The sequence below is a fragment of the Phaethon aethereus genome (genome assembly GCF_964289735.1).
Source record: "Phaethon aethereus genome assembly, chromosome: 1".
Classification (NCBI taxonomy): Eukaryota; Metazoa; Chordata; class Aves; order Phaethontiformes; family Phaethontidae; genus Phaethon; species Phaethon aethereus.
The window spans coordinates 98,921,666-98,938,095 of record NC_138575.1 but is presented as its reverse complement, the minus strand read 5'-3'; the positions used below and the strand labels follow the sequence as shown (position 1 = coordinate 98,938,095).

The 16,430-nt window shown below is 39.4% G+C and overlaps 1 protein-coding gene across 1 annotated transcript in view; it reads left to right on the top strand.

Annotated features, from left to right (window-relative positions):
* Positions 1–2,732: 2,732 nt before the first annotated feature.
* The window catches only part of GUCA1C (guanylate cyclase activator 1C), a gene marked incomplete at its 3' end in the record, with an annotated part of 32,980 nt that continues 19,282 nt past the window's right edge, over positions 2,733–16,430 (top strand). Inside the window, exon 1 of the mRNA XM_081996648.1 lies at positions 2,733–3,016. Coding sequence (XP_081852774.1) covers positions 2,813–3,016 — 204 coding nt within the window. The 5' untranslated portion in view covers positions 2,733–2,812. The remainder of the gene's footprint in view (positions 3,017–16,430) is intronic.

The window sequence follows — 16,430 nt, the reverse complement described above, 5'->3', positions numbered from 1 at the left end:
ACTTAATTCTAGCTTCCATGTTTCCATTTTATTCTGGGCTATTGCACTGCTTCTTCAAGTCATCTGGGTGTTCTTCCTTATTTCTTTTTTAATTATGACCTTTGCTGATAAGCATGTCGTGTTTGTTCATATGCTTATTTTGTCAAATGATGCAGTGTACAATTTAAGGTTTTTTTCAGATTCCTCAAATAGATAATTTAGAACAGCTTGATGATTATCTTGAAGAGTTACTTAAATAAAATGTGGATTTCTCTAGTGTTTTAACCTTGTCTTTTGTAAGGATCAACGGAGTTAGGAGATTCTTCCATGACTTGTGAAAGAAATATGCATGTTTGCAAGGACTGAAATGGCTTGGTCTTTGGCACTCACATTTATGTCATCACATTTTTCAGAAGCACATTTGAAAATGAAAATGTACAAAAAAAAGATTGTAGACTCCTGTATTTACCAAAAAAAAATTGTTTATGGCTTCTGAAACCTATGGTTGAAATCTTTGATTCCCCCCCCCCCTTGAATACTGCTGTTATTTTTGAAAAAAAAAATTGGAAGTCTGAGTAACATTTGTGTTTTAAAACACTTCCTCTTTTTGTTGAACAAGAAATTTGGTAGGTATACACTTGGAAAATTCTGTGTCAGGCTTTCCAATTACTAGCTATTGAAAATTTAGATTTGATGAACAAAGATAAAAGACTGAAGATTGCTACTTCAAGCTACCTTTCTTTTGGATGTTGTTCTTGGTTATTACAAATACAGCATTCTTTGCCTGCTATTGATATTTTGAAGCAAGGTGTTTCCAAATGCCACTTCACATGTTTCAGATTTATTCTGGTTTTGTTGGGTATTTTACATAGGTAATCCCTGCTGTTTCTCAGTATTAAAGACCTTGATCTTACAACTGACAGCATGTTAGCAGACAGCTAAAGAAGTGCAAGGAAAGACTCGAGATTAGAACAATCACCTTTTAAAGATAGCTACGGTATGTGTCGCTATTGAAGTCCTCCGGGCATTCAGGTGCACCTTTTTTTCCTTCCCTCCCTCCTCAGCAGCATTGCCCTCACTGGCTGCAGACTCTGGTTTATGCAACGAAATTATAAATGTATGCTGAAAGCCTGTAGTCCCAGCCCAGCTTCTTCCAGCCACCACCTTTTGCAGTGAAGGCTTGTACATAGTGGGCAAGGTGGTGTTGGGTTGATGGTTGGACTTGATCTTAAAGGTCTTTTCCAACCTCCTGTGATTCTGTGATATTTCTGAGAAATATTTTGCAATTCTGATCTTGCATGAGTAGTGTCTCCCAACTCTTTATTTGCCTAAAAAACTAAAGAGTTCAAGATGGATGACTACGTGAACCTGTTTGCTGTGACACAGAGCCTGCCCTAAACTTTCTGCGTTTATGGTTCGGTTATGCCATCCTCACTGTGCACAGCCGACAGACGCACCACTGCTCATTCCTCATGTCACCTGAAAACCAGGTTTCGTGACATGTGCAACAGTAGCATTCAGTTTCTTTGCAGTTTTGAGATCAAATTTGTCTCTTGTGGCTGTTGATACCACTTTTGCAACTGAACCAGCCTGAACCTTGCCTCAGAGGAAAATTCGGCTCATGCAGCTGTACAGCGCTCCAGGGGCAGCCAGACTGTGCTTTGCTCCGCAGAGTGAAGCAGAAATGCTGCTCAGGTAGTGCTCAACTTTCCTCTTGTGAGACACCACCAGAGTGCCATTGGTGAGACAACACCTTTATGGTAGGCTTAAGTGTAACAATTATATTTTTACATTCCAATAATTTAGTCTTTAGCTACTGTGTGCCATAGTATATACTGTAAGGCTTAAATACTGTAAACTCCTATGTACCACTATACAGCACAGACATTATGATATTACACTACAAGTTTCCACAAACAATTTAAATCAGCAAAAGAAGCAGTCCTGTACCTCCTCTACTGCTGACAACTCTTTTCCATACCCACTTAATCTGTTCTCTTCTACAACCCAATGTTTTATGAGACCAGGCAATGCAAAATTTAAATAATGTCATCTAAAGCTAACTATATTTATTAGTATTCAATTTTACTGCATGCCTGGATCTGTTCTTACAGTTGTTCTCAAGTGCAACCACACTCATGCTGGCCTAAGGCAAGGGAAAGCATGGGATTGAATGAGGGGGAGCAATTTTTAGGACATCATTGACTTATGCAAGACTCAGATACTTGTAGAACCACTGTATAAAGACAATGGCAAATTTTTTTACGCCGAGTGTACAGCTTCTTTCAGGTTTTTTTCAGGTTATCCAAGTCAAATTGTGTTGCGGTTTTGGTCTATAAGGTAAGATTTGGACCGTGGTACAGAAGTAATAAAAATGAAAAGTCAGTTGCTAAAAGGCAGCTTCACAAAAGGTATCCAAATATTAAAATGGGACTGAAGGTTTAGTTAAAACCTTGTGAATTATTAAAAGGAAAGTTTAGAAACTACCCTCAAAGTCCCTGCTTGTTGCTTATTCAATATTCATCCAGTGTACATTACTTTAGCACCACAGATGCCACTGCAAGATGAGAATCAGCATAACCAGTCCTCATGCCCTGCTGAGGCTCTACAAACTAACTGTGCACAAAGACTGTAATCAGCTGATAAAACCATGGTGCACTAAAACTGGGTGCCAGTAATCTTGCTAGGGTGCTATATTTACTTAGTCTGTACTGGCAGTGATCTGTAAGAGGTTTAAAGTAGCTTTCAGAGGCAGAGTTGGTGTTTGAATGATTATTGTTGGGAAGCAAGAATGAACATTTGCATGAATAAATACTGAAAAAGGTTACCTGGTATGTTTGATGCTATGGGTGCTTCTGAATCAGCAGATGACATTAATGCTATGGAAATTCACCACTGGTACACAAAATTTATGAAGGAGTGTCCATCTGGGCAACTTTGTCTGCATGAATTTAAACACGTCCTGGATCTACACGGACTTACTCCAGAAGCTAACAGCTATGTTGATAAAGTATTTCACACATTTGACATGAATAAGGTAAGAATTAATTCTTAACTTGCTGGCTTTCTTATGGCTGTATCATTTCATGCGTTCAGCAACATGTCTCAGAGGGCTGGCAATGCCGACTATTCAGAGGTAATGGAAGTGATTCGGAGGTGATTCAATAGAAAATTACAGGCAAATAAACATGAGTGGCAGGCACAAAATTTTGAATGCTCTGTTCCCAGTATATTTTGTCACTTTGAAAATTACGTACGGTCATACTAATACATGTTGAATAGCTTCTCACCCTTGAAACACGGATTTTTATTACTGTTTTCAGTGTGTGTTAATAATTGGAAGTTTTATTTATATGACTCTGCTTGAAAAATCTTTTTAAAGCATTAAGTGTTTGTCTGGATCCATAAGTATTAATGCTTTAAGAATATGCAACACAGACACAGTATGAGTCTTTCTGTCCCCAGATAAAATATGGCCAGATTCATGCTGAGCACTTTCTATGGCTTAGTTTGGTATCAGTCAATCCCCGTTTTCCAAAGAGACACATCTGTCTGGCTTTGAGCCATCATCCCAGTTTTACTGCTTAATATCCTAGGTCGTCCCAGGTTGTCCTAAAGGCATCCAGCGGCTGTTAGTTGCATTGCTGTCTTATGTTCTTCCAACTTGGTGTTCATATAGGTTCCTTATAGTCATAAGACCCATCGAGAAGACTGTGCCGCCTTATTTTCCCCTTAAGGCACAAAATAACACTTTCTATCAAATGCTACAAAAGGAGAGTCATCTGTAATTCCTACAAAAGTGTTTGTCCTTGGCTGAAATAAGGTTTAGGCTGAATTGTCAATACTACATAATCAAAGTCTGCTTCCAGCTAATAGAATAGATGGGCCCATCATGGTATAAAAACTTATTTAAAAAAAAAAAAAAAGCCTTAGTGTTCTCTACCCACACCACTAATCTCAATGAATTCAGAGATGCAATGAAAAATGTGTTACTGCATTGTATGAATGACTTCAGTGGCAGGTTAAAGCTGGTCCAAATTGTAGCCAGAAGTACTCCAGACAGTTTCAATTTCCAGAAATGGCCTTTCTGTTCTTTATTATAAAATGAATTATATTTGTTTCAGAAAATGCTGAGAGTATGAGGTGCCTTGTATGTTTTGTACATCCAACCTTTAATTTCTTGTATGGTGCCCAGTAGACTAAAAATTTCTAGAGTCAGTACCTTTGTCACACCAAGCTTTCTTGTTATGCTTATTTCCACACATACCTCCACCCTCAATTCAGCCTGCTTTTTTTGGTATTATGTAATTCTTTCTTAAATAATCTACAAGTACTGTTCCTATAAAATCAGGCTCATCACATGCTCTTTTCTTCCCTCCTGCCAATTACCAGATGGTATATATACTGGAATTTCATTAAGTAGAATCACCTAACTCAATAAATATGCTAGTTACAGTTGGTGAGCAAACTTCAAGTCTATCAATATGAAATCTAACTGGCAGAAATTGTCAGTATACTGTGTTCTTTTCAATTAATAAATTGATGCATTATGTTCCCCAGTAAAGCTTTATCAATCCTAACTTTCTTGAGTAACGTGCATGGACAATGTTTGAGCTCATCCAAGAGCTTTTTCAGTTCAGCTTTAACATGTACTGAAAAAAAACCTTGACATCTCAGTGCTGTTGAGAAATATTTGGAAAATTTTCCAAAATTTATCTTAGACAAATACTTTTAAAGCAACTAATGACTTGAGGATGTTTCAGAAAATTCGGGACACAGCTTGTTTTAGTTACTTTTCAGAAAACTGGAATGTGAAATGAACACTTCTTGAAAATCAGGCTTCTGTCAGGATGATAGCATGCCAGCGCAGGACCAACCATGGGCATAGGGAAGCTGAGTATTTGCCATGGTATGACTGAGGGTGCGGAGAAGGAAGAAGAAAGTACCCTTCAAAGAGTTTTGCACCAACAGAAATACCTAGAACTTGCCGCTACTATTGGTATTGATCTATATATTTGAAAATATCTATTGTACTCAGCAAATGATGCATCCAATACAGGCAAGAAGTGTAGAATAAATTAGATACAAACTTTCAGGGTGCAGTTGCTCTTTACCACTTTACTCCATTCAGCTGTCTCTACTATTTTCAGTCCTTGTAATACTGAGTGTAATTAAAACTAACAATTTTCCTCACTTGTTTATATTACTTATAGTATTAACAATGTGCATATGGATGCTGGCGTTTGCTTTTTATACGCTTGTGAAGAATAGTTTTCCATATCTAGTTTATTTAGAGTACGTTGCTGTAAGGAAAAAATATTTTTGCAAAAGTAGCTAGTCATTCTGTATTAAGACAAGTCTTATGTGAACCTGAGATCGGTATAAATAGGGAAAGAGCTCCAAACCAAAAAGGTGGGGAGCTTTGGGGGGTTTTAGGTTGTTGGGTTTTTTGTTGGTTTTGGTTTTCGGTTGGGTTTGGGGGTTTTTTTGGAGGGGGGGTGGTGTTGTCTTTTGCTTGCTTGGTTTTTTACAAGTTACTAATCACAAGGCTTCTCTCCCGCTACGAATGGCTTAGCACCCAGGAAATAGCTTGCTCAAATTATCCGATGAATTTAAGACATATGCCTTAAACTTGTCAGATTATACATGTATCAGAGTTTAACTGTTACACAGTCCTGTCCATCAATCTCTGATCCCCTTCTCCTGTTTCCCCATAACTTTTTAATCAATTGGCATATTTGAATGAAATTTCAAAGAGTAAGCATTTCAGCTAATTAGTTCCTAAAGTTTTCCTAAAAATTGGCAGCTGGGTAGCAGGGACACATCCAGAATGAATACCCACTCATGCAGAATTCAGCTTTTATTCATTGTTTAAGGCAACAGCTGTCTGGCAAAATAATCAGGCACTTGTTTCCATTTGCCTGGTGAGGATATAGGGTGGAGCTGGGGTACCAGGGTGTGGAGATTTAGGGGACAAAAGATAGAGTCTGTACAAATCTAGGCTTTTGTTTTGGTGTTCCCAGAAGAGCTTGTTTAATTAATGTTCCATGTTAGACAGAAAACGATGTTTCAATGTTTTATGCGGTTGGAAGCCTTCCCCCCCGATTGTAATGAAATTAAACAATGACTTGGCCTTTAGGGCTTCATAAAATCCATAAAAATTGCTTATGCTAGGCTTAAACTTCATTATTTAATAATGAACTCCCTCTAAAGATCTGATATTCATTTCCAGTTCTGCAAGACGTTGTAACAATCCTCCATTTGCTACTGTAATCTGAGGCATGGGTTTTATTGTATATTTTCTTAATTGATCTGTTGCAGAAATAGGCCCAGGAAAAGTGATTTAGAAGACAGGACTAGAATGGCACATTTAGAATAGTCATATACCTGGGATTGTATAGTCTGTATGCTTTTGCAGCTGGAAAAAATATGAAGAATGTGGCATCTGCTCCCAGATAAAAGCCTGGGAAGTTTTTCTCCTTGTCCAATCTATTTGTATCATTTCATGGGTGGAAAGGCTTAAATACTAAGATAAATTAATCAAATGAACCCGAATTTTACCTGAATATTTTAATTTTTCCTTTTTAATAATAGGGGGGAAAAAAAATCCATTTTTTATGAAATAACAACAGTATAATTTTTAATGGAATGGCAACAGTATAACTGCAAGATTCAGATACAACACATAGCACCTAGATAAGCTGTAGCTCAGTTTGATTTTTTTTCTTGCCTTGAATAAAGTCTTGTGAGAGCCTCACTGAAAAGTCTGTGGCAAATGAGGGCCAGGACCTCTCAAGCCACATGCCAGGATTTCATAAGCTTCCCCTTTGGGATTCACACCATGTCTGTTTAGTTTGATATGATGTGTATATCTATCTGTTGTAAAGTACGTTTCCTGTGAAGGCGTTCTATGGGGCTTCAGTCTGGCTTAGGGAACCAATTTATGTAAGAAGAAGAATGAGCTGTTGGCATACCAGCTTGCCAAGAGTAATGCATGTGGGATTTTTATGGCTTGGCACAGGCTTTCTCAGTAACAGTACCCTCATACTATTCTTGATCATTCTTACTATATCGATGCTTCTCTAAACAAGAGCATGACTTCTGTGTAGTAGAATCAAAATGCATTTGTCTTCTGGATTCTGGTCTTAATACAGAAATCCATCTCAAAACTCCTTTCCATGCTTAGCAGAGCTGAAGGATCTTATTTCAAGATGACTCTTCACAAGTTAGATGAACCAAGACTCTCTGCCCTCCCTTATAGTTCGGTGGAGTAACAACCTACAACTACTCTTTCTTAACAGAATAAGCAGATAAAATTTTTTTGGTGGAAGAAATTACACATAAGTGGACATTCTGAAATGTCATAACATCTTGCCCACTGTAATGCAATTATATTTTGAAGTTGAAAATTGGAGGGTTAGGGTTTTTTTCTGAAGTTTATATGTTATTTTTCTTCTGTTAGTGGATCAGATTTTGTCTACTGCCACGATGGTAAAAATCACTGCCAGATCTTTGACATTACTGGATGAGGAAAAGCATTTGGGTTCTAATCTCTTGCAGCATGTATTTGGCATTTAGGAAGTGAGATTTCAAGCATATAGCAGACTTTGGTGTGCTGCACGTTTCTCCCTGAACCTGAAATTGATGAAGGTGCCTCTATCAGCTTCCAGTTTCTATGACACTAAAAGTGCCATGCTTTAAATATTTAAATTTCTATTGCTGTTTTATCTGAAAACCCATCACTGAGACTGTATGAACAGAACATGTGTGTTAAGTGGATTATGCAAATGAAGAAACATGATTACTTTTTAGTGCCTCCCCACACTCTTACTGTTTCAGAATTATATAAATAAGGACACGTTCCTAGTTCTTTTTACCTTAAGATTATATGAAAAGTATCATGTGCTTGGTTTAGATGGAATGTTAAGTCACATTCGAAGTATGTACTTTTAATTTGGAGAGTCATGAAGAGTCTGCCTTCAGTTAAAAAGTCCCCTTCCTGAATTTCACTAGTTCTGATTTATATCCTTTCCTCAGGTCCTGGTGTGTGAATTTCACCAGTTTTTGTATTTAAATAACCTGATATTTCCTGTGAGAGATTATCAGAACATTTGTTTTCAATGCTAATGTTATGATACTGTATGGTCTGTTTATGTATTATCTTCTTTCAGCTGGATGAACACTTACTGGCACACACCAGAGTCACACATCATTAGTATTTTGCAGGATTTATGATTCTCCCTGCCTTCCAAGGGGCTGAATGCAAAGCCCTCCAAACAAAGCACACAGACACCATTTCACAGTTTGGGAAGCATTCAAAGTCATCTTAGCCAGAGCATTTTTAGTGCAAAGCATTTTAAGTTTAGCAAGTGTACCAAGGCTGCAAACCTGACGTAAGATCTTGCACAACGTGAGTGCACAAACTTCATGTTTTGTCTTCAAGAGAGCCCCTGCAGAAGCAGGTTGAGCCCTGGGAGCACGTCGATGTGTTGAGGTAGCTCTGGCCGGAGAGAAGCACCCGCCTGTTGATAAGCCTGCTTGTGTTCACACAGGTCATGAAAGATGATCTCATGTGTTTCTATTTTTGCCTAATCTAGATCTGCAAGGATCTTTAAGAGGTTTATGGTCGTTTTACAGCTCCTGGTTTGTTGGTGAATTCTCGCTGGAGGTGAGCCAGGTAATACAGGAGCACCGCGCAAAGGCAAACAGTGCAGTGTGGATGGAGAGGAAAGGCAGACAGTACGATGGGTGCTGGGGAATCTGCTGAGGCAAACAGTGCAGCGCGGAGAGGAAAGGCAGACAGTACGATGGGTGCCGGGGAATCCTCTGGGGCAAACAATGCAGCGCGGAGAGGAAAGGCGGACAGTACGATGGGTGCCGGGGTATCCGCTGATGATTTTGCTGCAATAGAAAACATTCAGTTGTACAAGAAATTTATGAAACAGTGCCCCTCTGGGCAACTTACTCTCCATGAGTTTAAGAAAATACTGGGTTTACGTGATATCAGCCCTGAGGCAAACAAGTATGTTGAACAGGTGTTCCACATCTTTGACATGAATCAGGTAAGAAATTTTCTTGGACTAATTTCATCATGAAATGTTGTGTGCTAGCATGAACAGTAGAGGACTTTGGCCTAGTGATATCAAATAAGAAGTGTTAGGTAACTAGGAACTGGGGGGTTTCTCATTAATTTCCAGCACCTCTGCAGCGTTACTTAAACTGAGAAAACTGGATTTGCTGGACTTTTTTCAACGTCATTTAGGTTGCTTAAGAGAAGAGCTCTTCAAAAATCTATTAAACAAGATTGATTCCTTGTAGGTAGGACTGGCAAGAGTCCAAAAACCCTCATGTTTCCTTCCTTCACTACTGGAAGTTTGTGTGAATGTTTCTGTCTTCACTCTGCTATTTAAAAATTATTTTCTCCACTATCTCCAAAGCCAAGTTTCTTCAGATCTATTAAGCTGTATTTTTGGACGGGTACAATGAATCTATTCCTTTATGTTATTATCACCGTTTTTATTCTTACTTGGAAAGTTTGTAAAAGAGTAATACAGCTGGTTTACTTCCCCATGTACCCCTTAAAAAAAAAAAAAAGCAACTTTTAAAGCTGAGCCATGGAAGGAAGGTAGACTTAAATTACTACATAGATCAGAAATCAGAAGACCGTATTACTTCTTCTAAAAGATAAATGGAAATAATCAAGAAATGCGGTGGGAAAAGTATAGTCAAAAACAGGAATAGGTAGAAATAAGATAAGTACATACCAGCCTTCCAGGAGGGGGAATAAATAAGTGAAATGTATAACAAACAAAAAATCAAATTAACAAAAATAAGGCACAGGTATAAAGAGATGGAAATAAATCTTCAAAGAACATAAAGAGGAAATAGTGTCTCACTCCTTCTTTGTACATTAATTGAAACCCTTGTGAAACTGAAATGCAAGCTGTGGAGAAAGTGTTGAAAAGATAGTTAAAATCTTAGTGAGATATTCATTTTCCATCAGAAGTACAGCTGATAGTTGGACAAAAATAACATAAGGGAATAAATGTGGTCATTTGCTCAGCTGCAGTAAGAAGGGAGAAGAGGAGGCTGGGAATGGCAGCCACAAGATCCGGCCCCTCGGGGTGTCTCCCCGCAGGGCTTGCCTCTCCACTGGCCCAGAAAAGCACTTGGATGGAGATTACTAGACAGAAATATTGCTGTGCTCTTTAACAACCACAACAAACCCTCGCCTTGCTAACCGGAGCCACTAGAAGATCCAAGCTGCTCTGTGTCTGCTCAGTTTGGGAAAGACTTCAGACACCAAGAAAGAGAACATCTCCAATCAAAACAATGGTACCTAATTAGGGAAGACAGCCTCTCCTTTTAATTAAATGTTTACTGATGTGTATCCCTATTGGCTCGGGTTTCCCTCTTCCAAAATGCTTAACTCAGTGGATTTTATTGCTGGTGGGAAAAAAAGAAAAAAGAGGGGGGAAAAAAAAGATGCTTTAATATCCAAAGTTTTTCCAAATAGTTGTGCTGCGTAGGCAGACAAAACCAAGAAGCTAGGATTTAGAGTTGATTAAGGATCTATACATAACTTTATTAACTGGAAAAATCCAATTTGGCTAAGCTGAAATCCTTCATGAAAATGGCCTGTGGCATTAAAATATCATTGAGGTGGGGTATTGTATATATATAAAAGTAAAATTCAGAGGTATTACCCTTAACATAAAGATTTTGGGGACTTGTGAAACAAGGGTTTATTAACGTAAATTACTTTTTATAAGTTTGAACTAATGGTTAGCTACCAAACGTTGAAAACCAAGTATTTAAAAAATTTTCAAAATTTAGTATTTCAGAGGGGTTTTTTTCTCCCCCCTTCCTCCCCAGATTAGCAGCATGCAAAAGTTCAGGGGCTTCTTTTCTTTTTATTTCTCCCAGTTGGAGTCAGGACATTTCATCGGCCTCTCAGATTTTCCCTGGATGCGAGAACTATTTCCCTTCATATCTAATAAGCCCCTTAAAAGTAACAGTTTAACAGTCATTACACTGCTTCTCTGTCCTTAATCAGAAGTTGTTGACCGCACTTCCAGTTCCCTGATGCCCACAAGGCAAGGCACAGCCCAACCTCTTGCCAACCCCGAGTTCAGGAAAAGCAGTGAATTTGCAATAGCTACAGAAAGAAAGTATTCCTGACTTATCCTCCTGGCAAAGGAGGATGCATCTCTTCGACAGCTAAAAACCCTGATGAAAATAGTAGCTTCAGGAGTGGATGTTCAATGTGTTAAGTCTTTAAATCTAAATGGAAAACATAAAGTTGGTATCTCGGAGCACTTCCCATAATCATTAAAATGAAAACAACTGCACTACAAATGGTTCTGTGAGAAGTATAAGCCTTGTTATTTCATTATGTGCAGTGTGCTGGTTATTTATAGATACCGGTGTGCTGTAGTGTGTGTGGCTAACACCACCCACAAAATCACATCTGTAAGTGGTTAGTTTAATGGCAAAAAAAGCGTAGACTAGACTCTGCCCAACTAAGATAAGCACAATTGCTTATCTCATCACCAGGACATGTATCATTGTGCTACGCTCATAGTCTCCATGTCAGGAATAATGAAGCAGCAGTACAAAAAGGAACTGGACCTAATAGGCTTATACAGATGTATTTTTAAATGGTCACTGCCTTCTGCTTTAAACACATACACAGGACTTCATTGCTTATAGAAACATAATAGCAGGCATACAAGGAATGTAATTGTGAACAAGGAAAGTTGTGCCAGTGCTTGATCTGTGTTTTCAGTGAGAGAATAATTAAGCAATTGTACTTATATTCCCACACACTTTGCTGTGTATGCCATGGTTAAAATGCCATAGAAAGCAGCAATGGCATCTCTTTTCCTCATCCCCACGCTTGAGTTAGCAGGAATTTGATGAGTCCTCTCCTCTCACGCAGAGAGATTGTAGGTAGTGTCCTACTAGAAAATGGCCTCATCGGGTCAGAAGCTTTCTGGTTTATGAAGGAGATAGATATACAGAAAAAATCCTTAAAAGCAAGCTAACATCCTGATGAAGATACAGGAGAAAAAAGGCAGTTTTTAGAAGTTAAACGCTCATTCAAATACTTAGAAAAGTGTAGGGTGTGCTATAGGGGGAAGATGGGACTTTTAAACCTCCATGGGGTAAATTTTCTGACCAAGATAAGCCATTCCAGCTCTTCCTGGAGGATAACCTCCTTTTTCACAATGAGGGTGGTGAGACACTGGCACAGGTTGCCCAGAGGGATGGGGAGATGCCCCATCCCCGGAAACATTCAAGGTCAGGTTGGACGGGGCTCTGAGCAACCTGATCTAGTTGAAGATGTCCCTGCTCACTGCAGGGGGGTTGGACTAGATGGCCTTTAAATGTCCCTTCCAACCCAAAGACTCTGTGATTCCACAACTTTTTATCTTGTGCACATGACTCTCATTTGGGCAGCCTATGTGGTCCCTCTGAAAACACTTTGCCCAGGTCTGCTTGAGCTGGAAGGTAGGCTGCATTTGCCTTAAAAGACATGGATGGACTCTGAAGCTGGCTGGAGATGAGGAGTAGCCATGCGCATGTGGGGACCTGGCAGTGATGTTAATAGAGGGAGATGGCAGGACAGAGGGAATGACGCTATGCTTTTAACTCAGCTGGCTGGGCAGGGGCATGGAAATGCCCCCAGTGGTGCTTTCTGTGGTCCTGCCCAGGTAGCTCCCCTCTGCAACTGAAATGAGCAGTGGCAGATGTCTCCATGCCTTTAGCACCAGTAGGACCCAGCATCTGATAGCAGTGGAGTGCAGGGAAGAAAAGGCATAGAAGAAGAGAGAGATGGGGCAAAGTCCAGAAGCATGAGCTGAGTCACATAGGAGGGAGAAATGGCATTTTTCAGAGCAAAGAGCAGGTAGAAATTGCTGAGGAAGGAAAAAGGGAATGGGGCTGGAGTGAGCCAGAGTGGGTTAAAAAATCAAAAAGAAAAGACAAAGAGTTAATTGGCAAAGATGACACAACTGTTAGACAAAAAAATCTGTATATAAGCTTTTTATTCAAATGCATTTAAAACTTGACATTTGACACTCCAAGCACTAGCAGTTGTCTTTTTTGTCTTACACTTCAAACAGGTAGCATTCAGTTGAATCTATCAGAGTGGAAAGATGTGTGGCCTCCTTGTTTCACAATACAGAGATTTAGTATCTGCTGTCTACAGCCAAGTTACCGCTGCTTTCATAATACCCGAGAGAAAGAGAATGTCATCTTTATTATTTTACTTTTCTGCCAGCTTTTATATCAAGGCAGTTCCTGATCACCCTGCTGTGAAGTGGTTTGTTGGGTTTTTTTTAATAAAAGAGCAACTCCTATTTTCAAATTCTGTCAAAAGACTACCTCTTTTTCACTTTTAAAGAAATCTAGATGACATAATCCCTTACAAAACTGATGAGATTTTGTACCATTTTCAGAGCAGGATTAAGGAACCTGACTTTTTTCTCATGTTTCCGTACAGAGACAGTTTTGCTTTACCTGCAGTGTGCATTTTCAGTGTGCCCCGTGTTCTTGCAGTTTAGCAACAGTCTGTCCTTGAACCCGTATTCTTCTTTACTACAGGACTGTCATTTTCAGTGCAAGTATGTAGTCCCACTGTTGCCTGTGGATATCTTTTTCTTAATTCCCAGAATATTGTACAGACTCCAGAAAGCTTCTTGGCATCTCTAATGTAGATCTCAAAAAAATAAATACTGTAATTTTATCTTCATCTTTTAGACTCAGATCAGTTTGCTACAGATAGCTCATTTGGAATTGCTTCACTGGGCTTCCTATATACAAACTAGTCGCTATACCTATTGTTTCGGTGTTCTTTGAAATGGTTTGCTATATTAATTTCATCAGTTCAGCTCCACATTATTATGAATTTTTCTATTTTTATTTATGAAATTAGAAATGTTCCATTGTCATTGGCTTCAGGAACAGATGACTTCTGTGGAATTTCATGCTTTGTCTGTGAGTTTATTAAGCGCTGTCAAACTATACAGTGGGTTATAAATTTTAGCCTTTTTGTTCACCATAAAGCTCACCTTCCTTTTTTTGTCAGGTGTAATATCAACTATTATATACTATTCCAGTCTTCTAGTGAGGGGTGCTGTGAGACTGACGTATAAATCAGAACACTTTTTTCCCAGGCATTTTTGCTGTCTTTTACAGATATTTTAGTTATTGTTATTAAACTAAAGGGATCCTGAAAACAGGTATTAAATTAAAGTTGGAATGATTTTAAAGTAACATTTTCTTGTAAGTATTTTACCAGAATGTATTAAATCTGGCAAAAGTTTGACTTCTAAGGCCCCATCTTTAAGTCAGTGCAGCAATCTCTCTCGTGTGCCTCAGTCACCATGGGTATGCTTCCCCAAGCCTTCCTACTTGGAAGCAAGTAGCAGTAGTGTGTTTTTCTGGGGGAGAAAATAAGAGGGAGGGGAGAGGGAACAGTAGATGTGAGCAACGCCCAAGTTCCCTATGCCTAAGAAGGACTCTGTGAAGAGCGTTTGCACAAGGTCATGTGAAGAGATGCAAGACAGCTGTCATTTCTAAGTGAAAGAGATAAAAGAGGAAGGATGACTAGCACTGGGTGAGCTACTGATGGACAGTTTTTAGCTGATCGTATCATGTACAGTTTGCAGCCTGCGTAAGTCATGTTCCCGGTGCCCTCTGGTGTTTGACACAATGACTGGTATTGCTTTAAGAGCAGGGCATGATGGCTGAAGAAGAAAATTCAGGATTTTTGTCAGACTATACATACCCAAGAGGTTTGTCTGCTTATTTGCTTTCATCTTTCTTCCTTTTCACTCATCCCCACTGCTCCAGCTGGCCCTCACCTGCAGATGAGATGCCCGCACGAGGTGTGTCCCCACTCTCCCTCAGTCACTGGGATCACACAGCAGCTCTAGGGCTCAGAGATGGTCTCTGGAGGAAAGGCAACACACCAACCTGTGTGTTGCCTGTGTATGTCCCTACTGTATGTGCTTTGCCTACTGAACCAGTTTTGGATAAAGTGATGGCAATGTCTGTATCTTCCTGTTTAAGCTTCAAAAGTTCATGGGCACTTGAGGAGTGTTCAAGCCTTCTCACTCGTTTGTCACTTATGGAAGAATATGATATTAAACTTAATGGTGTTCCTGTGGAGAGAGCTGTACCATAGCCCGTTAAGAGTACGGGAGTCCTTCTCAAAAATTGACCTGGTCCTGTAAGATACTGACTGCTTTCTGGCTTAAGTTAGGCTGGAAGGAAGTTGCCATTTTTCATGAGGCACTCAGCACCTCACAGGACTGTGCTCTTTAACTCCACCATGATTATAAATGAAAAGGGTAAGTGAGTGGGAGTGTCTTGTTCCTGCATCTCTAACATCCTACAGTTTTACACCGGTATTTATAGCTCCCAACTTGTCTCTGCTATAGTAATGCCCCTGAGCCGCTCATCTCCTTGTATAGAAGCTAATCAGTACAGAAGTATTGTTGATACCAAGCCCCTTCCCTCACCTTACAAAGGCAGAAGGAATTTAGCTCCTGAAAGCTGTAAAATAAAAAGCAGGACTACAGCACTGACCAACAGCAAGGAAACTTGTATTTCATTCACTTACCAGACCAAGCTGATTCTTGTTAAAGAAGTTACTGTAAAAGATTCCTCTTCCACTCAGGTTCTGTCACAAGGCTGGTGACCAAAATTGTGTGTTATATCTGAGGACCTGTGCTGACAGGGGGGAAATAGGGTGCAATTGCACATAAATTCAAGATGCCACACAGCATATTCATGATAAGAAGTGCCTCGGGGAGGAGTCCTAAGGGCTCTGTCTTTAGAAAAGCTTAATCCACCTACAATGTAAAGAATGTAATAATGGGCCTGTCTGTCTGTACTCTCAACCTTTTCCATCCTTATTTACAGCAGAAATTGTAGCTATTCCTTACTGTCAATCCAGGATTAGGTTTTTATGCATTGATAATGGTTTGCATACAATTCAAAGTGAATCACTTTGAGGATCTCCTCATTTTTCTTTTTCTAATATTTATGTTTGTAGCCAGTGGAAGAGCTTGGATTTTCATGAACTACCATTTGAGCATGGCTCTCTTCACTTCTACTTTAGCCACGTTCCGAAATCCCATCTGGTTTAGAACTGGGCATTAAACGTAATCTCACATGATTACAGATAGTCACTAAATAAAAATAGAAACCTACTCTGTAAGAGCTTTACCGTGAAAATTTAAGTGCAGTGTTTGTGTGAGTTCTGGTCATGAGCAAGATTCTGAACCTGAGAGATATAAACACGAATAGAAAAAAGAGATACTTTCAGCATAGTAACATGGGTGCCAAAGAATCATTACCGGGTCATGGCCCAGCCCCACAGATGCACCATTATTGCAGTAAATTTATGACAGAATGCCCATCTGGGCAACTTACTGCAC